General features: G+C 36.3%; 4 protein-coding genes and 3 non-coding genes across 7 annotated transcripts; 1 reads left to right on the forward strand and 6 right to left on the reverse strand.

The window, feature by feature from the left end:
- Positions 1–1,268: 1,268 nt before the first annotated feature.
- On the reverse strand, positions 1,269–5,189 carry LOC118047728 (uncharacterized). Its single transcript, XM_035057095.2, has 13 exons — positions 4,952–5,189; positions 4,339–4,476; positions 4,160–4,241; positions 3,942–4,018; positions 3,749–3,864; positions 3,543–3,660; positions 3,211–3,327; positions 3,040–3,131; positions 2,474–2,540; positions 2,310–2,391; positions 2,118–2,209; positions 1,863–2,006; positions 1,269–1,684 (listed from the first exon to the last, which is right to left on the reverse strand). The coding sequence occupies exons 1-13, from the start codon at positions 5,084–5,086 to the stop codon at positions 1,538–1,540; spliced, it is 1,407 nt and encodes a 468-aa protein (XP_034912986.1). The 5' UTR covers positions 5,087–5,189; the 3' UTR covers positions 1,269–1,537.
- Positions 4,676–4,747, reverse strand: TRNAC-GCA (transfer RNA cysteine (anticodon GCA)). Its single transcript has one exon. It is a non-coding gene; the product is annotated as a tRNA-Cys (tRNA).
- Positions 5,190–7,396: 2,207 nt separating the features above from the next.
- On the forward strand, positions 7,397–7,468 carry TRNAE-UUC (transfer RNA glutamic acid (anticodon UUC)). Its single transcript has one exon. It is a non-coding gene; the product is annotated as a tRNA-Glu (tRNA).
- A 362-nt stretch (positions 7,469–7,830) lies between these two features.
- On the reverse strand, positions 7,831–12,432 carry LOC118047729 (F-actin-capping protein subunit alpha). Its single transcript, XM_035057096.2, has 10 exons — positions 11,989–12,432; positions 11,783–11,898; positions 11,103–11,192; positions 10,933–10,997; positions 9,961–10,122; positions 9,711–9,789; positions 9,400–9,477; positions 8,575–8,649; positions 8,464–8,499; positions 7,831–8,203 (listed from the first exon to the last, which is right to left on the reverse strand). The coding sequence occupies exons 1-10, from the start codon at positions 12,089–12,091 to the stop codon at positions 8,096–8,098; spliced, it is 912 nt and encodes a 303-aa protein (XP_034912987.1). The 5' UTR covers positions 12,092–12,432; the 3' UTR covers positions 7,831–8,095.
- Positions 12,433–12,768: 336 nt separating this feature from the next.
- LOC118047730 (uncharacterized) lies at positions 12,769–16,593 on the reverse strand. The gene is made up of 7 exons (XM_035057097.2): positions 16,023–16,593; positions 15,639–15,757; positions 15,468–15,533; positions 15,111–15,308; positions 14,368–14,486; positions 13,935–14,040; positions 12,769–13,489 (listed from the first exon to the last, which is right to left on the reverse strand). The coding sequence occupies exons 1-7, from the start codon at positions 16,261–16,263 to the stop codon at positions 12,950–12,952; spliced, it is 1,389 nt and encodes a 462-aa protein (XP_034912988.1). The 5' UTR covers positions 16,264–16,593; the 3' UTR covers positions 12,769–12,949.
- Positions 16,594–17,014: 421 nt separating this feature from the next.
- Positions 17,015–17,210, reverse strand: LOC118047741 (U2 spliceosomal RNA). Its single transcript, XR_004687361.1, has one exon. It is a non-coding gene; the product is annotated as a U2 spliceosomal RNA (small nuclear RNA).
- A 6,174-nt stretch (positions 17,211–23,384) lies between these two features.
- On the reverse strand, positions 23,385–25,517 carry LOC118047731 (REF/SRPP-like protein At3g05500). Its single transcript, XM_035057099.2, has 3 exons — positions 25,293–25,517; positions 24,902–25,129; positions 23,385–24,035 (listed from the first exon to the last, which is right to left on the reverse strand). The coding sequence occupies exons 1-3, from the start codon at positions 25,326–25,328 to the stop codon at positions 23,571–23,573; spliced, it is 729 nt and encodes a 242-aa protein (XP_034912990.1). The 5' UTR covers positions 25,329–25,517; the 3' UTR covers positions 23,385–23,570.
- Between the last annotated feature and the right edge of the window lie 562 nt (positions 25,518–26,079).

The following is a 26,079-nucleotide window of genomic DNA, read 5'->3' on the forward strand; positions in this document are numbered from 1 at the left end:
TGTTTTGTTATTGATATTGGATCGTAGTTCAGTGGTTAACATACGAGAGATATTGAGGTCATGTATTCAATTCATAATGGAAATAAAATTAATTTTATTTTTTTCAAAAAAAAAAAATCTGGCGACAATATAAAGCAAAATAAAAACAAAAATTGGCTCGGGCGCTCATACCTCTCTTCAACCCACACGTCTAAGCTTTTTTCTATTTTTTTTTTTCCCTGACATCATAATTTTTTTTATTTATAATTTAAGTTTTTTGGCTTCTTTTTTTTTCACAGAGCATGCAATTAAAAGTATGTTTGAGAGTATAGTTATGATTATTTTTTACTTAGAAATATATCAAAATAATAATTTTTTTTATTTTTAAAAAATTATTTTTTATATTAATACATCAAAATATTTAAAAATATCAAAAAATATTAATTTAAAAAAATAAAAAATTTATATTTTTTAAAAAATATTTTTAAAATATAAAAACAAACCGATGAACAGGAGAATAAAAAATAAAGAGAAAAAAAAAAAGTGTAAGTGGAGTGGCTAAAAAACATTAAATTGAAAGCCAAATGCATCATAAATAAATAGGCTGTGCTGGTACAGATAGGAAATATGTTGGTGAAAGAGGAGAATAATCAGAAAAAAACTCGGGAAATACACGAGGAAAGTAGGCTATTAATTCCCAAATCATCGGTAAAAGATCGGGAGTGGAATAATCGACGATTATTTGGATAATTATCTGAAAAAAATTTGAAATCCATCACGATTAAATAGGAAAAGCTCGGCGATTAATTAAAACAAACTCGAGGGCGACTGGCGAGCATGAATTTATTAATCCAGGCGATTAATTGATAAATTACTTCGCGATCTTTTCAGAAAGAAATCGGTAATTGCTCATTATTTTAAATTTTTAATCATGAATTAATTGGCAACAAGGCCGTTGATTTAAATCGAAACAATCCCGCGATCAGAGAAATTATTGGTGATTAATTGCGAAATAATCAGCGATGAAGTTCCTAAAAGGGTAAATTGATCGGTGACAAGAAATTAATTATTCTAGGCGATTAATAGGGGACTAGTCGGAAATTACTCGGCGATCTTTTTCAGAATGAAATTGGCAATTGATCGGTATTTACTCGTTGAAAGCCCAGTGAGTAATAAATCGGCAATGTAATCCGAAGTTTGGGCTATAGGCTTCAGTAGTTCAGTTGCTCTATCTTTAAGCCTTCAAAAATTCACGACAATATAACATAGAATAGCACGACAAGCTTGGATGACATGGTTTGACCTTGACAGTTGGAAGCTTCAACAACGCTTGATGACTTAGCAGCAGGCATTTCGACAATCTTACAAGCATCTGAGTACATGCTAGAGGCCACTCTCTGGCCTATCCTGTTCTATAAATCACGTAGACAATTGTGCAATGAACATAGTAGTTCTTCCTTCTCAGTTCAGTGAGCTGATCGAGGTGGTTATTTAGGTTAATCGTAGACAATTTACAGAGCTTTACGTTGCTATCACGAAATATACATAAGATAAATAGTTAAAGCTTCCAGTAAATTTCCAGGCGATGGAAAATGCCTGCAACAATGCCCCAGAAGGGGATCTCTGCAAAGATGACGTAGAGTAGAATACCAACACTTTGAGAATTGCAGACTCCAATGAACACACGCTTTTGAATCCAGTTTATCTGCAACAAAAATTATAGGGATATCAATGGAATGGAGAATTGAAGTAACTTCTCATGGCTGAAGGAGTCCTCCATCAAGGGGCATTTGCTAATGAATCCCACAAGAACAGGGAGAAATCGTGGCTATCTTTTTTTGCCATTTAACCCCTCTTTCTAAGGTTTTTGATGAGAAACTCACCAGTGTGTTATGAGGGTCGTTGTAGTACCAGCCATTGATGAAACCAGCAAATATGCCTTGAGCAGCCATGACATAAACAAGCATTGCATTCATGCCCATCCATTGAAACGGCAGAAACATGGACTTCCGACCCCGCATATCAACCTGGAATGGAAGGAACTTGTTTCGTCGTATCAGAAATAACTTATTGACTGTTCCAAACTAGGGTTCTTGAAATTTAAAACCCGAAATGGTTCAGTTGTAACAACAACATACCAGGATATAGATGGCTGAAAACAACAATGCTGCTGCCCCGGATGTTACACAAACATAGCTAAAAGTGTACAGTTGTTTGTTTAAGGGCATCGCTGCAAATGAAATCAATACGTATATATAGCATTCTCCTTGATGAAAATATGAAGCATAAATACTGACAAACTTTGGCATATATCGATTTTCAGTTCTCACCATGTGAGAAATGCAGAACAAGCCCTAAAATGAGAAGAGCAAGTCCCATCAAAGTCCACTGCTTCAGTCTAGCTGTATCACCCTGGAGGTTAGAGATCAATCAAAACAGTTAAGCAAGTTCTAGATTTAAGCAAGCATTACATGCTGAAAACCATTAATCTAACCTTCAAATGTACATGAACGTGTCCAAAATGAACTCCAGTGATGGTAGAAAGGACTGAGGATATTGAGCTGCAAGTAATGGGGTTGAAATCCACATACCCAGTTAGACATTTTCTCAAGATGCGTGGACACCATAGAAGGTGGTGTGCATTCAATCTGAACTTCTTTTATGAGGGATGGGATTCACATGTGAAGTTTCCCTATGAATAGAGAATTCAAGGTGTGCTCTACATTATATACAATCATGAAAAATAAAGAAAAAATTAAAGGGGAAGAGCACCGCAATCATGTGGTTTTGTGGAAGAGCCTGTATCTCTCAAACATTCCCTTCCTCAAGCAGATAACACATACGTACAGCAAGATTGAGTGAATGAATGATTTAGAAAAATTGCTCAAAATCCCACACAGTGGATAAGCACATTGCCATATCGCAGGCATTATGAGTGAGTTGGACGATTTCCTATCATGTGGTTTCCCCAGTAAGAAAAAGGCAAGGCTGCTCAGTACTGGTTTGAGTCAAATTCGAGTACAAGATTACACTGACTGATAAAGGTTGTGTACAACAAACCTTAGGATTCCGTCAGGTTCGAAAGGAGCTTTGCACCATGTTGGAGCACTGGTTTTAAAAGGCGCCTCATACAGGGAATCGTCTGTGCAGGCCTGCAGTAGTTTGGCAAAATTCTTACCGTGATTTCACAATAATAAATGATGAGCATTAGAAAAAAAAATCGCCATGCACCTCAGATCTCTTCCAAGCAGGATGTTGATACAAATGATTAATTCCTAAGATTTTTCTGTCAATATAACCAATTGCATTACAAGCAGGATCCAGTTTTCCTCTGACCGCACACTCTACCTGGAATCAACAGGTCTCAACTGTAAGTAGCATCCCTTAAAATGAAGGAAACTGTGGTCTCTGATAGAAGAAAAAAAAGAGATAATAACGGGATTCCAGTTTGTATAAGAGCAAAGGCAATGAGTTCACAGTTTGATTTCCTTGATTCTTGGCCCAGGACTGTATATGAGATCAAATTGAGGGAAATTTGCAGAAGTGGAAGAGGAGATTCTTACACTGAAAACCTTCCCATAATCAGCACTCTCTTCATCATTGACAGTGAACTGCCAGTGCGGCACGTACATCCCGTAGATTACAGCCAAGTAAACAACCAGAATGCAAGCTCCCACCAGCCTGCAAATTTTAGCAAAGAGTAGCCATTGGAGATTTGGTCAAGAAACTTAATGAAAATTACTCGCTAGTCACAGAAACATAAACTTACCAGTGCGAGCCATATAGCCTGAAAATGGAGAGCCGGCCAGGTGGTGGATCCTTGGTGTGGTCTTTTTTTCTAAAGATTTCCATCAGTGCCATAACTAAGTAAGCAAAAGCAATTCTCTGAAAAAGAAAAATCAAAGTTCTTGTATAAGAATATGTCCTGCAAACTAAATTATAAGCACCAAAACGAACACTACCTGAAGAATCCCACACCATCTTATCTTCTTCAAATCAACTCCATAACTTAGCTTGTCAGGACCATGGGAGAAGCCCCCTGCATGATGATAATCAAAGTACCGTCAAGCGATAGAATGAATATAGTGTTCTATCACCATGGCAAGTTGCTGGCGAGCATCATAAACATTTAATCATGAAACATAGCTTGCAGGCAGGATAGGAGCCTAGCAGAACAAACCTTGTAACATGATACCCCAAAGGAGTAGTTTCAAAGTTCTAACAATCATCTTCTTGACAGCATGATCCCGGCTTGTAATTCCCTACGTTAATCAAAGAACAATTATGAGCAAAAACGTGAAAATACATGTATCCTTTTTTCCTTATCAGTTACTGGATTTGTAAAAATGGTAGACCAACCTTAAAAGTAAGAGGAATGGCCATTCCTACTATGAATAGAAAGAATGGCATGACAAAGTCTCCAAGGTGGCTACCATGCCATGGTGCATGTCCCATCTTAGGCCATTCTCCTCCAGCATCATCAACCAAAATCATTAACTGCATTGATCCCATCAAAAGACACAAATTTAGTATCATAAATAAATGATTAAGGTTTCATAAAAAAAATTTACAAGGATGCCTAGACACAGTACAAAAAAATTAAGGGGGGAATTGAGACAAAGGTATGAGGACTAAAGTGGGAAGTGAGAGAAATTAGTGGGGCAATTGCTTTTTATAAAAAACTAAACTGTATAAAAGGGCCCAACCGGGATCGAACCGGTGACCTCTTGATCTGCAGTCAAATGCTCTACCACTGAGCTATGGACCCAATTGTACTATTTCGCAAGTCATATGTTATAAATAGCAAATCCACGAATGTGCACACTCGGTTTAAAGAGAAACCCTCTCCCCAAAAACCCAAAAGATGAAGTGAGGCACAAAAACTGAGTGCTTAACATAGAACGAGAGCTGAGTTCATCAAACTTCAAAACAGAGACAGTAAATATCTTTTGAGAGAGACATAGATACATACAGCAACAGTGAGGCCTCTGAAGATGTCTAATGAAGCTAAACGCCTTTCTGGGTCAGGTTTTTGGGCTGAAAAATGGGTTCCGTCAGCTATTAGCAGCCGTTTGGCGTTAGAAATATAGGCCTTAATGTCAGCCATTTTTGGAGGCCAAGAATAGAGAAGCTGAACTCAACAAACTAGCTTGGTTGTTGATTCTGTGAAGGGGTGTCATGGGGGCTATAAATTAAGTCCCTTGGGTACTGTACTTTGATGATTCTATGTGAAGGAAGCTCAACGGATGGAAGGGGTGTAGGGTAGATAAGTGTATATGGGGAATGGACAGGTTCAGGGGAATATTTCGGAAGGTAAAGAGTGGATTTCTTTGGTTTAAGATGCAGTGGTTTCTTAGTACTTCTTTGACTCCACTCGCCATCTCTATTGTTGAGCAAGGGATTTTGCTACAGTTTCACTCGAATCTGACTTGAACCGCCTTCAATGGAAGAGAAATTTGTTGACCCGATTAGGTTTAAGTAAAATACGAACACAAAAGGTCAGGGTTTCACGGAGAATATCAATACTGGTCTGCCTCTCCCGAACCCTAGATTCTGCACGCAAAGATGAGGCTAGTTATGAGCTTAGCTAGTTTGTGATACAGAATTCTTTTTGATTTGGTATCACATGTTTAAGAGACTCTATGTTGTGTTCGAATCATTTGTAATCTTGAGACATCTAATAACCAATTCGCCATCCCAACCTTGAGCTTGGGCATGGATATCTTCTGATTTTTTTGTTGGCAACAGCCTCTGTCGCCGGAAAATGATCTTGGATAATGGAAGGCAAGTTTAAATCTTGTTACGGGAACACAAGGACTCGACCGCATTCCTTAACAATCAAAAGAAAATCGAATGAGAAACTTGGCTTAACTTTACAATTCAAAACCTGATCCTAAACATATTTTAGTTTGAAATTGTTTTGATATTGAGCTCGCTAAATCCCAGTGATTCAGCAGGTTAATGCGTGACCCGATTGATCTGATAAATGCATCTTTCGCTCCAAAGAGTAACCCGCCTCATAATTTAGATTCCCGTCCCGATCAGTCACTCAATGGCCTGAGCTTTGTAGTAATCATGACCTTCACCCCCCAACTGCCCATGAAGAAAAGGCCATTTTTCCTGCTAGAAGCCAACAACAAAGTGAAACTTCCTGGACGATTGGTGTGGATAAATGTTAGAAAGTTTGTTGAAGAGTCACAAGTTTCTTGCAATATAAGCTTCATAGGAAACTGCGAAGACAGCAAATGAATGTATTGTGTATGAAAAGCAGAGCAGAGTTCCAGTAACCATCTTCTTGAATCCACAAGCAACTAGGGCAATTACCGTACGTGACACCTCATAAAGAGAGTACCCATCTTGCCACCACTTCCCTCCTTACCATCTTCCCCTTCCATGTCCGACCCCAGACAAGTGGTTTTCTCTGAACAAGTAAAGACTTAACGATGACGATATTGATAATCCAAAGATGTGCATGCAACTTGCCAATGAATGAAATTAGCATTGTTCTCCTTGGGATTTTATAGATTTTAGAATCAATAGATGTAACACAAGCGAAATCCTTAGGTACAGGCAATATTGGACACAGTGTGGGCAGAATTCTGCCAAATTACTTCCCTGTGCCAGATGAATTCATGTCAGGATCAGGGCTTGATCAAGAAAAAAAAGTAATGATATATTTTCATACTTCGATATCCGTTGTGAGTGATGGGTGATATGATAAAAGAAGCTAAAGATGTTGCTGCAAAAACTACTAGTGTCTCTTAGGTGCTTCACGAGGACGCTCGGCAGCAGGAACTCATTTTTTCAAAGTTGGATAGACGATAGTTCTTGTTTGGTTGCTGAGAAATGCGAGAAAGGAAAATAGAGTTCTGCGGCCTTGAAGTTAAGTGTCTGTTTATACTTGTATTTTTTAAAGTATTTTTAAAAAAATTAAATTTTTTTATATTTTTTATTTTAAATTAATATTTTTATATTATTTTAATATGTTGATGTTAAAAATAATTTTTTAAAAATAAAAAAATATTATTTAAATATATTTTCTAAATAAAAAAATATTTTAAAAAATAACCACTACATCATTAACAAAAAAAATAAAATAAAAAGGCTGAAAACTATTATTTCGTGCACTTTTTCCACATGCATGTATATTAAAGAAAATACCAATGAAGCTATTTTATTTAAAAAAAAATGTATGATATAAAAAAATCAATTTGAAAGGTTGTTATTATAGACCTTATTAGAATAAAAAAAACTATCAATAATATTTTTCTATTATCTACTTAAGGGTGAGCTAATTCCTATCCATTATCCAGTGATTACAACAACCATTCATATACATTTCCGTTTTTCAGTGGCTAATGAATCTTTACATTTAGTTTTTTAATATATTAACTTTCTTGCAAAGCTTTCCCAATAATCCGTTGTCGTCCAGCGGTTAGGATATCTGGCTTTCACCCAGGAGACCCGGGTTCGATTCCCGGCAACGGAACTTTTTTGCCCTTTTTCCCAGCATTCATATCCGACGTAGGCTACTGCCCAAAGGCTACCCAGGCTCTCACTCGAGGGTGGCCTACAACTGCATTGTTCCGATTATATGGACACATGGCTGCAAGATTTTGTGGCTATTGGTTGTTAAGGAGACAAGAGAGCTTGCTTACTGTGGCTGGCAAACTGGCACATCCACAAGAACCGCCATCTCAAGCATCTTAGATGCCCACCCAGCTGGTTTCAGTCATTGATTCCCCATTTCATAGTGACTCTTCTATTAAATAATTTGGCATGATTTTCCATTTCCAACAGCACATGAAATTAGAAACTTGCAAAGAATTTTGCACAGCACATCACAAGAACGATCATTAACAAGAGTACTCTATACAAAACTTGTATCAATTGTACAGTAATACACACCAAAAATGAGAAGATCTCTAACTGCGGAGATCGAGTGTTCAAACCCGGTGAAATAACTATAATCAAGATATCAAACAACCCTCAAAAGAAAACATAGGCTCAAGATTAAAAAAAAATAAAAAATAAAAATGGAATGGTATATTTGGATCTCACTATCTCGGCTTTACAGATCAAGTAATGCTGGTGTACACTTCTGGCATGGTATGAGTCACTTGTCAATTCCAAGTTCCTTCTGGATATCTCTTGTCAGGTTAAATTGTAGAGTATTATGCCATGGAAATAAGGTACGAGTAACTGGAAGTTTTCTTCGCAGATCCTGCAGCACGCCAAAAGGAAATGATTGTGTCTACAGTTCAGGAGGCATAATAATACAATGAAAGGAGACATACAGTTGGGGAAGGGAATGATTATGTGTACCACCACCACAGATTTCCTACTAAACCATTGTATTTCACAAAAAGGAAAAGCAATATGCCTTGGGTTCAGTAACTAGAGAGTACGTCTTCTACAGTGAAGTCCCATACAGAACAAAAGGCCAAACAAAATTTTGAACGAGTATAATCTAGCAAAGAATACCTTGAATGTGGTATCTGGCAAATTTGAATAGGACGCCTGTCAAATAATGATGGTCAATAATGAAGCCTTAAAATCCAAGCATTTAAATGAAAAAGGAGATGCAATGAAAACCTCAAGAGATTCCAGGTACTGTGCCTCATGATGACGAATAATGTTGGCTATGGAAATAGCACAATCATCGGGGGCCTGAAACAAAAGATTATGAAGGATCGCCATTTTTTTCTTCTATTCATCAGCAAGTGAAGAACATACACAGAGATATTAATGATGACGAGAACAAGCAGGTGCTCCACTCCCTTAATATGATTCTAATATACAATCTAAGTACTAGAACTGTGCTTGAAGTAATATTATAGGAACTTGTTATTTCACAGCTGCTAGGTGTATTCTAGTGAGAATTTTTTTAACAACTTCAGTAGAAAGCTGCAAAAAACAGAGAGCATGCTCCGAAGTCTGAAGAGTGAGATCACTAGAAAATGCTCGATCATTCTACTAATCTTTAATGTTTGGGAAGTGGCTAGGGTTGCTTTCAAGGTCACTCAATACAAACAACCAGACTGGATGCACAAGTCACCCAAATAATCAAAGTTCCCCATGCCAACCCAAGTAAATCTAACCAAGTAAGTTCTTGGTGTAATGTCCCAGCCTAACACCTTACATGCCTTCTCATTTAAGTAATTGGTCAACTGCTGCATTGTTCTGATTACCAGATTAAGGTTCCAATTGAGTGGTGTCATGTGAAGGAGAATATAGAGATGGTCTTGCCCTTCAGGATGTAGTAGCTACTCTCCAGACTCAATATGTGCAACCTTGAGATTGCATGCTCAAGACTTTGCACCAAGCAATGCCCTACCAACCCTATCTCTTGAAAGAAAGAAGTTGTATTTTCATGATGAAGAAATTCCAAGCTAAAAGACTTGCAGATATTGTAATAACCTGAAAGATTGTTGCATCTTTGCATTCATGTTTTGCATCCAGCTGAACATTTCCCTCTTCAAAATAATGGGCACCCACCTGAAATAGGAAAACCAACTTAGCGCTACCCCACTCAAACTATCTCCGTATTTATTTTCAAGACCTTCCTAAACTTTGATGGACCTCAAATTTTTACCCAAGATAAAGCAGTATGTCATTAGACCCCACGTAAAAATATAGGGAAAAAGAATCAGCTTGTACTTGCATTTTCTTATAAGTGTGCATTCTGACTTTCATATAACAGTCTACAGAAGTCAATTTTTTTATCATACCTGTAATTCACCTCTTACTTCTAGCATTTGTACATCTTCCTTGAACTCTATGTTCCACAGTGATCGCCAGCTTCCATTGCTGTAATATATGCGAAAGAACATTAACAAATGACAGGCAATCATAAAATGTAGATGCTACTGCTTGGAAGTGACTTGGTATGTGCAGCTACAAGCAAGTGATGGGACATCGTAAACATGTCCTAGATGAAGCATCCAATAAAAACCAAAAAGTGATAAGAATTCCACGAACCAGAAATTCTGTGGGCTATTTCTAACAGCAGAAATGACCACTACAAGCTCAAAATTAGATCCCGGCCCCTCCACATCCTTCCCTTTAACACAGTAGACAGAACATATACCTTTTGGATAAGCTTCTGCAACATATTTGAGTATTTCGGCATCCAGGGCACAACTAACAGAGAACAGAATAGCATTGGTGATGCAAGAATGTGTAGAATACTGCAAAAGAAACAGAAGAAGAGAACTACTCTTGGTGTGTTCTGAGCCATAATTCTAGTCACGAGCTACCAAATTGTACACAATTCTTTTGGCATTTAGATGTATATACAAGGAGAAATTACAAATTAATCCTATGACTCACAATCCAAACTCAACCAAACATGCACAGAAGAAAAGATAATTTATGCAGAAAACTGTACTAGAGATACAATTATTCCAAACTCCAAAAACAAACAAAAAGGACTCTATATAAATGAAAGAGTATAAAAATCAACAAAGAGAGATTTTGATACAACTCAAAAGCTCAGTCCTCAAAAAGCATTTAGCTCATTCATTCATAAGCATCACTGAGTGTAGTAACAGATTAAGGGTACAGGATAATTTGATGACTACTGGCTCAAGCACTTAAGCGTTCCAAACATTAAATGATAAAAGCATAAAGCAGGACTAGTTCATATCCCATCAAAAGTACCTCTCTAAGTCTACCCTTCATTATACAAAGAATTCTAACCTCTAAAAGATCCTGGTCACACTACCAATCCAGCACAGTGTAACAGGAAAAGAGAGTAATAGAAAATTGCAGCCTCAAAAGTTGAAACTTTAAAAATTTAAACATAGGCAGGGAATAACTGAGAAAATGTTGTTTACCCTGACAGATTTAAAATCAAGCTTTTAAAGATCTAGCATTGATGCAATAATGACTAAAAGAGCATCTAGATGATCAAAATCATATAGTAATAACCATGAAAATTAGATAGCGTACCGAAATTCTTCAATATATGGTGATGAAAGTTCCTCATCAGCTGTAGGCCTCATCTCTGTACAAACCTGAACGAATTTAGCACATCATTATATAATAAATGGACTACCAAACACATCAGAAAAAAGACAGCAAACAAAAAATATGTGCTTCAACATTTTTAGATAACCCACTTGCTTAACATGGTCAACTATCGCAACCTGGGCAGTCCTAGGATCAAGAAACTCATTCTCGTCAAGCTCATTATATGATGTAACCAACACCTGTAAACACAATTTAAAAAACATGAGACAGAAAAATAACTACCATAAAAATAACTACCATAACTAACTGCATACAAAAAAAACAAGTTTTACAAATAAAACACATCTAGAATCACAATTAAACCCTAAAATACAGTATAAAACCAAATAATTTCAAAGTTTAATCCTCCAAATAAATAAACAAGTCTCTGCCACACAACGTAACATGTAATATCGCTAATGAGCCCTCCAAATTTTAAAACAGTAATTAGCAACAAAATATCCAAATGTAAGCTAAATGAAACCTCTAATTACATATTAAGCTCAAAATCAGCAAGTTAAAACCTAGCAAATCTATGATAAATAAAAAAGAAATTAGCACAAAATCAAAGTGATAGCAAAATAAGGAAAGAAAAATAATTAAAAGGCTTCTATTTCTTCATCTATTAGGTAATTGAAGGCAAATCAAGTAATTAATTAAAAATCATAAAATTCAATCAACAAAATTAACAGCCCAAAAAGGAACAAAAATCTCTAATACACAATAATTTAATTAAAATACACACATTACACTGCAATAAAGCAAAATAAAATAAAATGGAGAGACTTACTTCTCCGCTTCGATCAGGTAATTCAAGGCAAATGAAGTGAGATTTATTGTAAAGAGGAAATGCCTCTAATGCAGCTTCATTATACGCTTTCTCGTCATTCAATACCGACCTCAAATCTGCGAAATGCAAAATCTTAATAAACACGCAGCAGAGAAGGCTACAGAAATTAGAAAACAAAACGGAGACGAAATGCAAATATGAGAGACCTTTTGCAATGTATTGAATTTCACCAGCGGGAGAATTGAGGAGAAACCATTTAGCGATCTCTCTCTTTCGCTTCTCGTTTAATTCGCAGTCCTCTTCTGCCATTTTTTGGCCCTGTCTTCTTTTGTTTCGCTTGTTTTTTTAAAATGAATTGGAGAGAGGAGGGGAGAGGAGGGAGGGTTGTGTGTGATCTGGAAAAGGCGAGAGGGAAATGATTTTTGGATCAGTGGGGTCGGGATATTTTTTAATGTGATCGTGACCGTTCAATTGTAATATTACCTTTTTGCCGTTGTAACTTCCTCTGTTTTAAGGTACGGCATGAAGATAGATTCTTCTATAAAAGGACGAAAGAGACTGCTTTTAAGGCCCAGCCCGTTTCTTTTGAACCAGAATACACATTCAACTCTAGAATGAGCCAGAGCCACGACATGAGTTTACCCGAACATATAAATTAAAAAATATGTTTGGAAACATGATATAAATTATATTTTTTTAAAATTTAAAAAAATTATAAAAAATTATTTTTTTATTTTTAATTTTTTTGATATTTTAATATTAAATAATTTTTAAAAAATAAAAAAATATTACTTAATACATTTCTAAAAAACAAATTAATAATAGAGTAAATATGATAACCATGCTGGTTTTTTAAAAAATTAATACCTTTTCAATTAATTTTCAATAATTTTTACATCCTGATATTAAAAATATAGAAAATCACCTACGAAAATTAGAAACAAAAATCCCTACAACAATATTTTAAAACAGATGGCATGACATCCATTATTTCGAAATATCACAATACTGTTTTTTTTTTTCCTTGAAATTCATTTTTCATTTCTTGAAATAAGAAAGCTTATTATTACAGATTAAGGTATTACATTGACAGTTGATGTTGAATTTTGTTAAAGTTCTATTTATAGCAACCAAATCAGTATTGCATCAAAATCTACCAGAGTATTACTAGCAGGCGTTCCATTGCCCCAGTAAGTTAGCTTCCAAAAACTGTTTCCATGCCCTCACTGGGCCTACATCTCTAATACTAGCAGTATGTTCCCTTGCCCTAAAGTTCATGAACAGGCCTCTGGCTGCAAAACCCAGTAGCTCAGTTGAGTCCATGTAGCCACGCATCCTTGAAATGATTATACTGTCATAAGAGAATCCAATTCTGAAGTAACGATCCGAAGAAAGGAGCTCCTGTGAAGGTCGGGGTTCACATGGTAAATCGCTTTCTTCGGTGGACACGTGGCTTCCCGAGCCAAATGAACCCCGGTCAACCTGCTGCAACATATCAGCTGCCCTATCTGTGATTCCAGCAGCAGCTTGTTGAAACTCGACTGATTGTTCCAATGCTAATTTTTCAACTTGGACTTTTAGTTGTTGCAATCGCTGGCCAATTCTTGAAGCCACGGCATCATACATTTTTCCTCTTGATATGTTTTCAACACCTTCCGCATCAAGTATATCGTCAAAATGGATTGGATCACCAAGAAGCACTGTCACCTGCATGTTCCATGGACACCAATTGAGAAAGAACAATAATGAGCACGATACAAGAATAAAATAACTGAACACATTAGAACAGGAAATCCAAGCTATGGAAAGATCACAACCTAAAAAAACACGGGAAGTTACAAATAAATGGATTATTGATTTTGAAATTGTGTGATGTGTACATGGACAAGTCAGTCAAATTCCAAGCTGCTGTTGACTTGAAGGAATCTTTAGCTTGCAGAGTCCTGTTCTGAGAATTAATCAGAAAGGAAGTAGAAGCTGCAAAGACTATGCATGCATTCGAATACATCTGCATTTATACACTCTTTAAGGAAGTGAACGAAAAGGAAGCTTCAACTATCCCAGTAGCTTATTAGAAGAAAATCAGATATTGTAAATGCTTAAGAAAATAATTAGAAACAGTAAGAAACATCTTATATATTATACTACATACCCTCTTTCCAATCCTTGGGAGAGTGGCTCCTATGGGCATGATCTCTTGCATCCCAGTGTGTGCAAATGGGATGACCAAAGGGACGGTGTCAGCATCAAGGATCAACCTGTTAAAGCATGAAAATCAGATATTTCAAACAGCTCAACCAATCAAAAAACACAAATGTTTTGATGTATATATGCACTATCCTAAAAATCATCTTGCTAGTCAGGACTTGGAAAAACTCGATGCAAAACAAATTGAGAGGATAGGAGAAGAGAAGTGAAGGGTATATAGCATCCTCTTCAATTCTCTTCCCCTGCTAAGAGACCATTTCATCTTGTCCTCAAGTTCTTGTTTATCAAAATTATAAAAGTGGAATCCTCTTCCATGCCTTCCACACAACTAAAACCAAAACCCAAAAAGATTTAAATGGTACGGAAGGGACTCTTACCTCCCCACACCTCTCTTGGAAGAACCCATGGTTTTTCCACCATCCCGAGAACGACTACCTTCCGGGAATATGTGAACCCAACTACCACTGTTCAACTTTGCAATAGCCATGTCCATGCCCTACAGCAAGATGATAAGAATAGCATATTAGAGGGGGGAAAATACTTTGAATACAAACATGCAAAAAGGCTAGACATGCAGTGTGTGAAACTGACGACTCAAAATAGTTATCAGCCTCCAAGCAAGTCCACTTATAATCAAACTTTCCTTTTATTTTTTTGATAAGCCATTATTAACAGCCTCAAATCCAAATAATAGAAAGTTCGGCTTAAGGTAAAATAGCCATTGACATCACTAACTATGAGGACTGAACAGCAATGCAGCAAAGCTGTCAAACATCATAATTAGGCTCCACAGAACGAATTAAACAAAAAGTTTGCAAGGGACAGAGAGATGCGGAAGAGGAGAAGACTCTTTATTATCTTGGATGGCACCTAAAATCTTATAATCTAATTTGGTCAAAATAACACAAAAGGAGCAAAAGCACTAAAACAAGCAGCAAGCTGAAGATCCAATGCTTAAAATCACTCAGACAAGGTGCATCAAGCAGAGATACCTACATGCTTAGACAGCTAGCTCAATAACATGTCAGGTATTCAACAACAGATCATCAAGTACTTCTAACACCCCCATTTAAACCAATACATTAATTGACTAACAAAAAGAAACACTTTAAAAGCTCACCTTCTGATAAATCCCTTCACCACGAGCAACTGGCAATACTTTGACAGATTGGAAAAATGCAGAACTCACAGGATTCTTAAAACAGCGATCAGAAGCACAAAGCGTCCATCTCAAGTTCTGAGCATCCATCAATACTCTAGGAGGAAGCAGTGAAGCAATAATAAACGGGTCATCCACTGAAGCAACATGATTGCTCACCTGCAACAGACCATTATCCTCAACAATTACCTCATCACCACAAACCCAAAACAATTCCTCAAAATAAATCCCAAAACTGCAAAGAGCAAGCCAATAGAAAAACAAAAAACACAAGCATTATTGTTCCAAAGCCCACAAAGTAGAACGACCAAACTATACCGTTAAAAGAGGCTTGTTCTTGGGTCTATGCAGCAATGCATCATGTAATTTCTCCACACCATAAACCTGCGATACCCCAAAACCCCAAATTAGTAATTCTCGCAGAACCTCAGTCCTCAAAGCCAAAGATTACAAAAACAGTTCAGTCACGAACAAAGCAATTCCTCCTACCTGAACACGATTAAGCCCGTGCATAAACACATGACACATGTTTCCAAGCAGAGGCACAGCCACTGACTGAACCATTCGTATAATAACCGATTCTTCATCAGCATTAAAGTCCTTGCTTACTGCACCCACAGAATTCAGAGGTAATTCAGTAAATACGCGTCAATCTATGGGCGAATGTTGGTATTTAAGTATGTATATGCACGTACATAAAATACATACATCCATCTCATGTATGTACGTATTTTATTTATTTATGGATGCATATAATGTAACAACGACACGTGTCAATGTGTATGTATGTATGCATGTGAAGAGTTTAAATAGACGGTGGGGTGCATGTATGGATGTATGGATGGATAAATGAAGTAGAGGAAAGAAGGTAACCTCGTTTGCGATAGAAAGCGGAGGGGGAGTGGAGAGAATCTCGCCGAAAATCACGGAAATGGTTGAGCCACCGTTGGACGGTGGAGGAGAAGTGATCATCGGAAGCGGCGGAGAAAATATGAGGACGGCGGCGATGACGATCAACCACCACTCTAAAGCGGTCTCGCAGACGGAGCTGCAGTGCTTTAGCTTTGCTCTTCCATAGATCTCCTCTTCCTAGCTCTATCCTCTGCACCGCCATTTTCACTTCATAAAGAGAGATCTCTAGCTCTTTTATTGTTTTGAGAAATAAATTTTTATTTTTATTTTGAAAGCAGAAGCGTGAGTGTAGAGAAGGAAGGGTTTGAGTTGATTAGTATTGGAGATGAGACTTTGGGGGTTGGTTCTAACGAACGCATAAGGGAGGTCGTGCGTAGGTTAAGAGATGGCTTTTTGGTTTGGAGGGTCGAGGCACGGGTTTTAAACTGATCCTGACTTGATTTAAACCGAGTTAATTTATTTTTTTAATTTTATAAAAAAATTAAAAATAATATTCTTAAAAAAATAAAAAAGTTTATAATCAGGTTATGGATGAACTTGACTTTTTAATTGAATTATATCAGTTTAATTTTTTATTTTTGTTAAAACCCTATTTGATACAAATCTAGACCATGGATCAACCAACTTGCCTTTATCGAGTTTGCTTGATCCAATCCTCTTGTCATGTCATGGATCAATTTATCTAGTCGACTGGAGATTTATGGTATTGAAAGTCGTGTATGGGTCCATGATGAAACGTGGCATGGAATTGAGGGACCAGGTTCCTCATATTTGAGTCCCAATTTATTATTATCAAGTAAAATAAATACTGTTTCTCGGAATTATATTATGAAAATATAAAATTTGTATCCAATAAATATTTTAATATAAAATAATATTTTCATAAATAATAAACACTTCGATATAGTAATACAACTTACTTCTACAACATTAAAAACTTTAGACTAGAAATGGAGGGGTGCGCCAGGCCAACGCTATAGTGCAACGCGAAGGCGACGCCCGAGAGCCCCAGTAGCAAGCTACTGTGATGGACCCTCCCCCTTAAAAAATTAATTTAATATCGTGTGGGCCATTGGCCCACGTATCAGATATTAAACTGATAAGAACAGATACTACACTTGATCTTAGCCAAAAGGCCGAGAAAGGTATGAGTTGTTCAGTTGCCCGCTTCTCTTTTTATAGTCTACGTCCATACGTGTCGTTTCATTACTTACCGATGTGGGATACTAAAACATCAAAACACAACAGGTGTGAAGGCACTGGTTTCTCAAAATCAAAAACCAAGGACGGGTGTGCTTTGCTTTGGCATAGATTCCATGGTGGGTCATCTGCTCACTGCAGTTGCTAGGACTCCGGGAAGAGGATGCTGCCAGTCCCAGGGTGAAATAGGTTGGAGAAGCTCATGGTGGGACAGGAAATTCTAACTCAAATGGTTCCTATGGTTCTTGGTTAGTGATGATACATGTTTAGCATAACTCAATAATAATGAAATTTTGTTGATGTTCACCATCGTTAGGCATGATGGAGGTCAATTCCACTGTTGGTGGAGAGTTACAACTTACAACCATTGAGATATGAGACATTCTTTCTTGCATAGATAGTGTGTGTGCTGGCTCCTTGGCTCCTGTAAATTGCCTGTTGTCTTTTGCATCCTTTTGTCACTGACTAAAACCAGAGAGGAGAATCATCACTTCCATAGAAGCAAATATGAAGCTTTTAAGACTAGCTAGAGTACCCTTGTTACGCTTTGGGTATTTGAACTGGATCTTGATTTGCTTTTCAACACGAGAAGAAAGAGCCGACATTGTGGAAGCATTTCCGGTTTTCCATTATTATGAAATTTTTTAATTAAAAATTGAAAAATATTCTCAATACTAGATGAAATAAATTGAAAAATATATGAATTATAAGAGTTGTTAATGTTAACTATGGATTAATTACCGGAAAACTTGATCTTCTTTCTTCTTCATGGGGATGATGGGTTGATAATTAAGTTCTTCTGGGATTTTCTTATTGATAATTTTCGTCCTATTTTGATTTCTTTGTTCCAGACATGAATGATCTCTAATACACAATTAGCAAACCCTGACACCTGAATAAATAGAAGTGAACTTTGTTGCTAGAAAATATGTTTTCAAATCTCCTACATAAATAAAATCCTTTTCATGCACCAACAATACACACTGATAAAACTTGTGCTATCGAGATGCTGATAGCAAAATTTATCTGCAATAAGTGCTTGGTAGAAGTTTCTATCACATTCATGTAAAACCAATGTAGAAGTTCGTCTTCGTGCATCCTAGTCATCAGAGGGTCGAGTTGAAATAGAATTTGAGCTGTGAGCATAGCCATCATGTCTCATATATTGTATTTTAAAGAGGTGGGCCTTAACTTTACTTTTGATTTTCTTGAATTTATTCTTAACTTACGTGGAAAAAAAACAATATAAAAATATTATTTTATAAAACAAAAAATAAAGCACTTAATTTGTTCTAATATAAATCATGTAGCAATCAAAAATATAAATAAAAACAAAATCTAGAGTAAAATTTTCTATAAAAAAATTAAAACAGAATCACTAATTAATTTATCTTTCATCAAACAAAACAAGGTAACTTAAATTTAAAATTTATTTTTGTTTTATTTGAGATGTTTGTTAATAATTTGATCGAGTTTTTTTTTAGCTTCTTTTTTTTTCTCAAATCTGCTAGTTCTACCAATTATTACCAATTAGTTTTTAAATTCTTGTTATAGTGATTTTTTTTTAATTAATTAGATATATTTTATTGGTTTGTTTTTATTATGCTTGGATTTTTTATGTTTTGTTTTTAGCAGAACCACCAAAATTATCAATTTTTTCTTACTATATATATTTTGATTTTAGATTTAGATTGAACCATGAACAAAATAAGAAGAATTGATTTTTTTTTTTAAGAAAAAATAAAAAATATTGATAACTCACAATCTATTGAACAAGCTTTTTCAACGATGAAGATTGTTAAAACAAGACTTCGCAATCAGATGGAGAATGATTTTCTTGCAAATTATTTGATTGTTTATATAAAAAAAGAAATTGCTGAAAAATTCACAATTGATATGATAATCAATGATTTCTATTCTATGAAAGAAACAACGAGCACAATTAAAATAAATATGTAAGAATCATTTTTTATTATTTTTTTGCTTTATTTCAAAGTTTATCAAACATAAATAATGCTTCGTTTTAGTTAATGTTTCTTATATACTTTGTATGTTTATATTTGATAGGTATAAAGACCAACAAAATTAAAGTGATAGATACATTATAAAGATGAAATTAACTTCATTGATTTGACTCAATTTGGTATTGCTCCAAACCTTTTACCTTATATAAAGATCATTATATGTTTGTAGTAAATTATTTGAATAAAACTAAATTATGTAGGTTTTGTTTTATAACTCATATACCAAATTTATTATATCTTGTTATATTAATTTTGACCCCCCCTAATAAATAATTCTAGTTCCGCCCTTGATCATGGCTTTCCAGTCTATAGCTAATAAATGAACATGTACAGTTTTAGATGTGTAAAACCCCGCCACCAAGGTAATTGATATAAGATTGCATCTAGTTTTGATTTCCATGTCAGCGCCAGAAACTTTGAGCATTGGCCACCGTGTTTAGGGATTCATGAGTCTTGATGTCTGCAAGAATCTCAAGCATTTGTTGATAATCACATTTTGGGGGCTCCTCGCAATATCTGCCACTGGAAAAAGAGCACCTACACCGAAAAAAATTTAAATTTGGTGGGAACGCGGTTTGCACCGCGTTCCCAAACGCTTCCCACGGTGTCAGACAACAAAGAGAGCAAGTGCTGCCTGCCTTAAGCAGGACTTCAAATTTCAGCATATGAAAATCTGATGGTTAGGAACTGTATCTCCAACATTCAAGTAAGTTTACATCAACCACAACATGCCCTAAGTCATCTGCCAAGGAGAAATCTGTGTCAATAATCCTACTAAAACTTGTTTCAGCGACAGAAAGCAATGACATTTGAATTTTGCAAGCTGTGAGATACAAGAAATGAAAATGAAGCTCAAACCTTCATATATGGTCCTCGCAAAATTTACATATTCAGGTATAAGATCTCTGTATATGATTCCATCAGGACGGGCATCCAGCACAACGAGGGTTCCTGTTAAATCAATATCAAACTGCATTACGCTGTACTTATGGCATGAGACCTGGCTCTTCCACTTGATTATGATAGTGTTTGCTTAGATAGTTACAAGAAAAGACACAAGAATAGATAAAATTCTGTGGCACTCTCAGAGATATTATGTTTGATAAATCAAAGAAAACCAAAAACTTCTTATGTTCCCAGAGGAATAATAAACATGGAGCGAATTCCAGCCACATATTCTACTCCCTATGTAGCGTGTTCAGACTTCTTATGACTGAAAGGATTAACTTTTATGCTATTCACTACAATATTATTTTGTTCTCAGTAATTTATGCAGGCTACAACTTCAGTATCATAAATCACACCCTGGCTACTTTTCACGAGTTCCACTGTGATTGAAAATGTTGAAGACAAGAAATAGCAGAGCTCGAGAGGTAGGATTACTGTTTATGCTTCTGGATCCAGATCTGTCACAGTAATAGAACATAGCAACTTGATACTCTTTGATTTGAGAAAGGTACCTGGTGCCACCCAAGCTTTAGTGGAACTGCTTGGCAAAGGAGCCAGCCAGAGAATGTTTTGCAAATTCATAGAATCATCATAAGCGACAGTAGAACCTGAGAGGGAAAAAAGACGTTAGCACAAGCACTTACAGATTTGAAAACTTCACAACATCTTGTTTCTCTTTCTTTGATCATTTTCTTCACCAGGTGCAAGTTAAAAGGTCGACAAAGAAAAAAAAACACTATTCAATACTAAGAACAAAGGAAATGAAGGGATGAAAAATTGTTATTCTGAGTTGGTTATATTTAATACAGTAGATTTAGAAATTAAGGGGCTGAAGTTGTTATTCCTAGCAAGTACCAGCCAGTGGACTTTTTCCATGCAAGTTTTACCAGTTTACCTGTTTGACAACTTTTCACAAGCTGTATGCAAATATTTCTTTATCATGTGCTGGGTATTCTCTAGCATGGAACCTGCAAAATGATTAAGGAAAGGATAATAAAACAAGCAGCAAGTCGTCAGTAAAAATAAAATAAAATAAAATAAAAACAATCTTTTTTTCCCGGGGTTTGATGCCCATCCATTGACGAAAGACTGCAGCTATCTTATTGAACTATTTGCACTTCCTTTACCAATTGATAAACACGCGAGTACAGTTCAGTCTATCAATGATTCATACATGGATACATGTATCTGTCTGCCTCAAATAAACAACTCTGTATGGGTGTTCAGGCCTCTTGCATTGATGAACAACACCAGCTCATGCCTTCATGATGCAGAAATACCAAACTAGTGCCATGTCAAATGCTCAAAAATTATATTATATATTACATAATTTTCTGTGTTGACTAAGGATTTTCACTATAACAGTAAATTAAGGCGAGGGATTCTTAAGTTCTCCAAAGGTTTAGAGTAGACTAATGAACAAGAACAGTTCAAGGTTCTTGCTTTGCATGCTAAAGTGAGGGCTCAAAAAGGTAGCATTTCCCAGGATTTCTGCCTTCTTGCAAGAAAAAGTATGGAGCACCCCATTTCATGAATAAGGGCCATCAGACTGAAGGGTTAACTTCGTTACACAACTGATCCATGACTCCAATCAGCTAATCTGACGGTAGGATTCACAACCCCATTGACCCATTCTTGCTCTCAGCTTAATTTACTCGCCTACATCCAAATAGATGAGCCTGAATTAATATAGGAAATAGAAGGAGAGAGTGAGCTGGAAGCAAGTAGCGGTTGTTATTGCAGCACTACTAAGAAAGAAAGAAAACGAGTGAGATTAGAAGTTAAGTAGACTTGATGATTTCTCATCCTCCATTGTTGTGTTTTTCTTGTTCTCTCACTAAATAATAAGATTGGCTTCTTCATGGATGTATGATTTGTCGAACCAACTTCAAATGGCATTGATCATGAACACCCTCGGTCCACAACAAGTTGTGCCACTAGAAACATTGCTGAAGTACATCACTGGCAGCATTTCTTATCAAGATATCAAACATAGAGTTTAGCACGCTGTAAGGAGAGATTTCATAATAAGCGGGATGAATGATTTCCTTTGAATAAAGTCTGATTTAGATTTTAACCAGGTCAACCGATAACAAATCAGCCTGTTAAATCAACCAGGTTAAATCACGTCAATTCCCACCAAAACCTAGTCTAATCCAGCTAGGTTTAGATTTAATGACATTGCTTGACAGTGTCTCGTTTCCTTTAGCGTAGCTTCAAACCAATTTGGGCATGGCTTTTTCTGGCAAGTAGTTTTTTGGGTCGTGGATTTCAATATTGGGTTGGGCTTTTATTTTCAATTTAGTGAAAAACAAAGCAGAAAAAAGATTTCATGAGACGACGGCATCTTCATCGGCATATCAGCCTCTCCCTTTAGCTTGTCGAATCCATCAGGTCAGTGGTTTCAAAGGCTAGTGGTGTGGCGGTGGAAGCTAAATGAGTGATTAACCGTTAGTTTTTCTGGTGGTTTCTTTGAGGATTCTTTTTGGCGATTCTTGATGCTAGATGTCCATTGTCCCCTTCTTTTCATCTAGAAGGAACCCATTTTTATTCTGCGTGGGCAGTGAGCAAATTGCTCTCAGGAGATAAAAAGTTAAGACTCCCTACTCTCCATAGTTTAACGTCATCCGTCAGCGATGCATTCCCGATCATCTGTAAGCGATGCATTCCTGATCATCTTAAAATATGGTCTAATAGGATGATCCAATTGGATTTTATTTTGAATTGCTTTGATATTGATCTGCTAAATTCGAATAGCCTAGATATATGAAAAGTTTAAAAAAATACTTTTTAAATAAAAATAATATATTCAAAATAACTCGAGAATCAAGCCTAGAACCAGTTCATATTTTGGTTCTGCAAGCAAGAATGTACTGGCAAGTCAAAAACATCGCAGTAGAATTTAAAGAACACCTCAATATTTTTCCAGGTGATTAGCATTTGTATCCACATGATCAAATTTATTAGTTCCGTTCACAGAAATCTGTATAAAAAGCATCTAAATCAGTACACAGAATGCTGGGTTTTCCTACATGCAGATAGCAGATTCTATTAAGGGATGGGATCTGAAGATGCTAAATAGTAAATAGACTGCCTGTATATAGAAAAGGAAGAGAAAACAAAACAAGCAATTGGAAGACAAGTTCAGGAATTCACATGAAAAAGCATCCATTGCCATGATTGAAATAGAACCCAAAAAACAAAATATCCAAACGTGAAGTCTGGACATGCCTTTCCATATACAGATACAACTAACTCGATAGTTTCAAAAAAATAAAAAGAAAACGTTCACACTTAACAACCCAATTGTAAAGAGCATCAGACATCAGACTTGTGTCTAGCTGGAAACCAATGGGGCTGATTCAGGCACTTCATCGCTAAAGACCTTAGCAATCTTCTCGGTAGGCACCAGGGGCAAATACAAGGATACCTTGTATCCCTTCTCTGCAGTGCTGAGTATGGTTTGATTGTACTTCACAGAACAAAAGGCAGCAGTTGGCACAACCACCTGAGCCACTTGAGGGAAGAGTGGGAGCTGATTGAGCTTGCGCCAGGCAGAGACAGCAGCTTGTTCTGCCTTCGGTTCATACTTGGAGTAGAGCTCCTTGGCTGTAGGCTCGTACTTGGAGTAAACAGATTTTGCCAATTCGGAGGCGGTTTCTTTCACACCAGCACGCTGAACTTCTGAAGCCACTGCTCGAGCTGCCACTGGAGCATTTTGAGCTGCCAAGAGTGCTCGGGATGACACCTGTTTGACGAGTGGGGGCACATGGTTGTCCATATTAGTGACAGATTCATCCACCTGCAACCAGGGAAGGTTTCAATTCACAACCAAATCCTCCAAAACCATGTATGATTAATTAAACAAGCCTAAAATTTCAATTCTATCACCATAAGGTATATAAAGAAAAGCAGACAATCAGATCATAGACTAATCCTAGCATCTTCAGAGAGGCACAACATTCTTTCTTTCAAAAAACAAGGTCTTTATAAATGACCAATCTGGTTCCCATGCCCTCAATCTTATCTTATGACCAAACAAAAGAAAGAACGATTACATACATAAACTCAATTAGAAACAATAAGCAAAGAATCGGCTAACCAGAAGGCAAAAAAAAGAGCATAAATTAGCTTATAGCCATGAAAAGAAAACTATTTTCCTTATCTAAATCATCATAAGCAATCAACACAGCAAAAAAATGGGAACCAATAAGACCTAGGATTAGTCCATCCTCTTCAACCTCATTGACAACACTCACCCTATCACAATTCACAACAATCTAACTTACAATACTATTTTTATCTAAATTATAAGAAATCAACATAGCAAAACAAAATTGGAACCGTTAAGAACTAGGATTAGTCCCCATCCTTCTCAACCCCCTCAATAACACACCCTATCACAATTCACAACAACCTTACCATGCCACTTTCATCTAAATCATAAGCAACCAACATAGCAACAGAAAATTGTAAGAACAAAAGCATCCCGTATAGAAAAAAGAGCACAAGGCCACGTACATCACCCTGCAATTGTGCGATCTTCATCATACGTGCATTAAAAAGCATATAATATCTCATATCAAAAAACACAATAGCCCACATACACCACCTTGCAATTGTACAATCTCTATCATCCATGCAACATAAAGAAACTCAAAAACTCACCTTGCGATCAACAAACTTGAGAACCTCAATGGGAACTTCACGAAACTTGTCATAAACAGGTCCAACAACACTCTTAACGGTCCCCTCAACAGTCTCCACGCCGGGCTTCAGCGGTCCAGCCTTGTCTTTAGCATAAATATAGAGGTTTGTAAACGTCAACACAGCATGTACTGCAGCCACTTGCACAAACTGCAAGTACTTCAGCCTCCTCTCCTCCTCCTCTTTATCCTTCAAAAACCCAATTTCCAAAAACTCAAATCAAAACAAAATCCCAAAAACCCAATTTCAAAAAAATTAAAAAATTAAAAATAATCAATCAAAACAAAATCCAAAAAAAAAACCCAATTCAACAAAAATACAAAAAGAAAAAGGAAAAGGAAAAAATCCTTACCAGTTGCTGTTGCATGTTGACATCATTTTCAGCCATGACGAGGTTGCAAGAAAATTGATCAAAGCGGGTTGAGAAAATTATGGCTTCTAAACGGGACGATGAAATAAAATAACATAAAGGAATTTTTCTATTTATAGAAGGGGTTAAGGAAAGGGCACGGATCTCGGTGTGAAATGGGTAGCACAGAAATCGGTGTGAATGGACGGCTACGGGGAGAGTTGGATTGGCACGTGGAGGGTTGTGATTTGGTGGAATTATAGCTGGCATCAAGGGGCAGTTTACTCCTAAACTTAGTTGCTAAGTTTGTGTGCTATGGGAAGGCAATGATCGTACGGACACGCTTTGTTGTCGAATTTTCTAGAAAGCTTATTAAGGTAAGCTTTTTGGTTTACCATAAATTGATTCAATTCTTAAAAAATTTCCATCAAATTGATCGGGGGTCGTTTTTATTGATATTAAATTCGGGTGTTATTTATTTGTTCGATCTATATTATTGATAACATTATTGTATTCCATAAAACTGAGTAATTAAACTCTACTAGGAATATGATTTGATTCTATTCAAAACTTCGAGCTGGATTGACTTGAATTAATTTTAGAAATATAACAAAAAAATATATATATAAAAAAATAACACAGCTTAAATATATCATGTTTTTCAATATATATTATACACACAACCATCATTAAAAATAGTTATTGTGCAATGATGTTTTTTCTTTTATAAAATAATTAACTTTGTTAATAATCAACTCAAAATTTTATAAAGATAGAATGATTAAAAAAT

This window comes from Populus alba, chromosome 5 (genome assembly GCF_005239225.2).
Source record: "Populus alba chromosome 5, ASM523922v2, whole genome shotgun sequence".
Taxonomy (NCBI): domain Eukaryota; kingdom Viridiplantae; phylum Streptophyta; class Magnoliopsida; order Malpighiales; family Salicaceae; genus Populus; species Populus alba.

Bases quoted from the DNA above. Each gene is read 5' to 3' on its own strand.
- LOC118047728 (XM_035057095.2), bottom strand. From the start codon at position 5,086: ATGGCTGACATTAAGGCCTATATTTCTAACGCCAAACGGCTGCTAATA. The intron at 4,477-4,951 runs GTATGTATCTAT...GGATCAATGCAG, and splicing joins TCAGAGGCCTCACTGTTGCT to TTAATGATTTTGGTTGATGA. The intron at 3,865-3,941 runs GTAGTGTTCGTT...TTTCTTTTTCAG, and splicing joins GATGGTGTGGGATTCTTCAG to AGAATTGCTTTTGCTTACTT.
- LOC118047729 (XM_035057096.2), bottom strand. From the start codon at position 12,091: ATGGCAGAAGAGGACTGCGAATTAAACGAGAAGCGAAAGAGAGAGATC. The intron at 11,193-11,782 runs GTAAGTCTCTCC...TTGTGTTTACAG, and splicing joins TACCTGATCGAAGCGGAGAA to GTGTTGGTTACATCATATAA. The intron at 9,790-9,960 runs GTTCGTGGAATT...CATATATTACAG, and splicing joins AATAGCCCACAGAATTTCTG to CAATGGAAGCTGGCGATCAC.
- LOC118047730 (XM_035057097.2), bottom strand. From the start codon at position 16,263: ATGGCGGTGCAGAGGATAGAGCTAGGAAGAGGAGATCTATGGAAGAGC. The intron at 15,758-16,022 runs GTTACCTTCTTT...CTGTGGGTGCAG, and splicing joins CGCTTTCTATCGCAAACGAG to TAAGCAAGGACTTTAATGCT. The intron at 15,534-15,638 runs GTAGGAGGAATT...GGGGTATCGCAG, and splicing joins ACGGGCTTAATCGTGTTCAG to GTTTATGGTGTGGAGAAATT.
- LOC118047731 (XM_035057099.2), bottom strand. From the start codon at position 25,328: ATGGCTGAAAATGATGTCAACATGCAACAGCAACTG. The intron at 25,130-25,292 runs GTAAGGATTTTT...GGGTTTTTGAAG, and splicing joins TCAACATGCAACAGCAACTG to GATAAAGAGGAGGAGGAGAG. The intron at 24,036-24,901 runs GTGAGTTTTTGA...CCCTGGTTGCAG, and splicing joins TCAAGTTTGTTGATCGCAAG to GTGGATGAATCTGTCACTAA.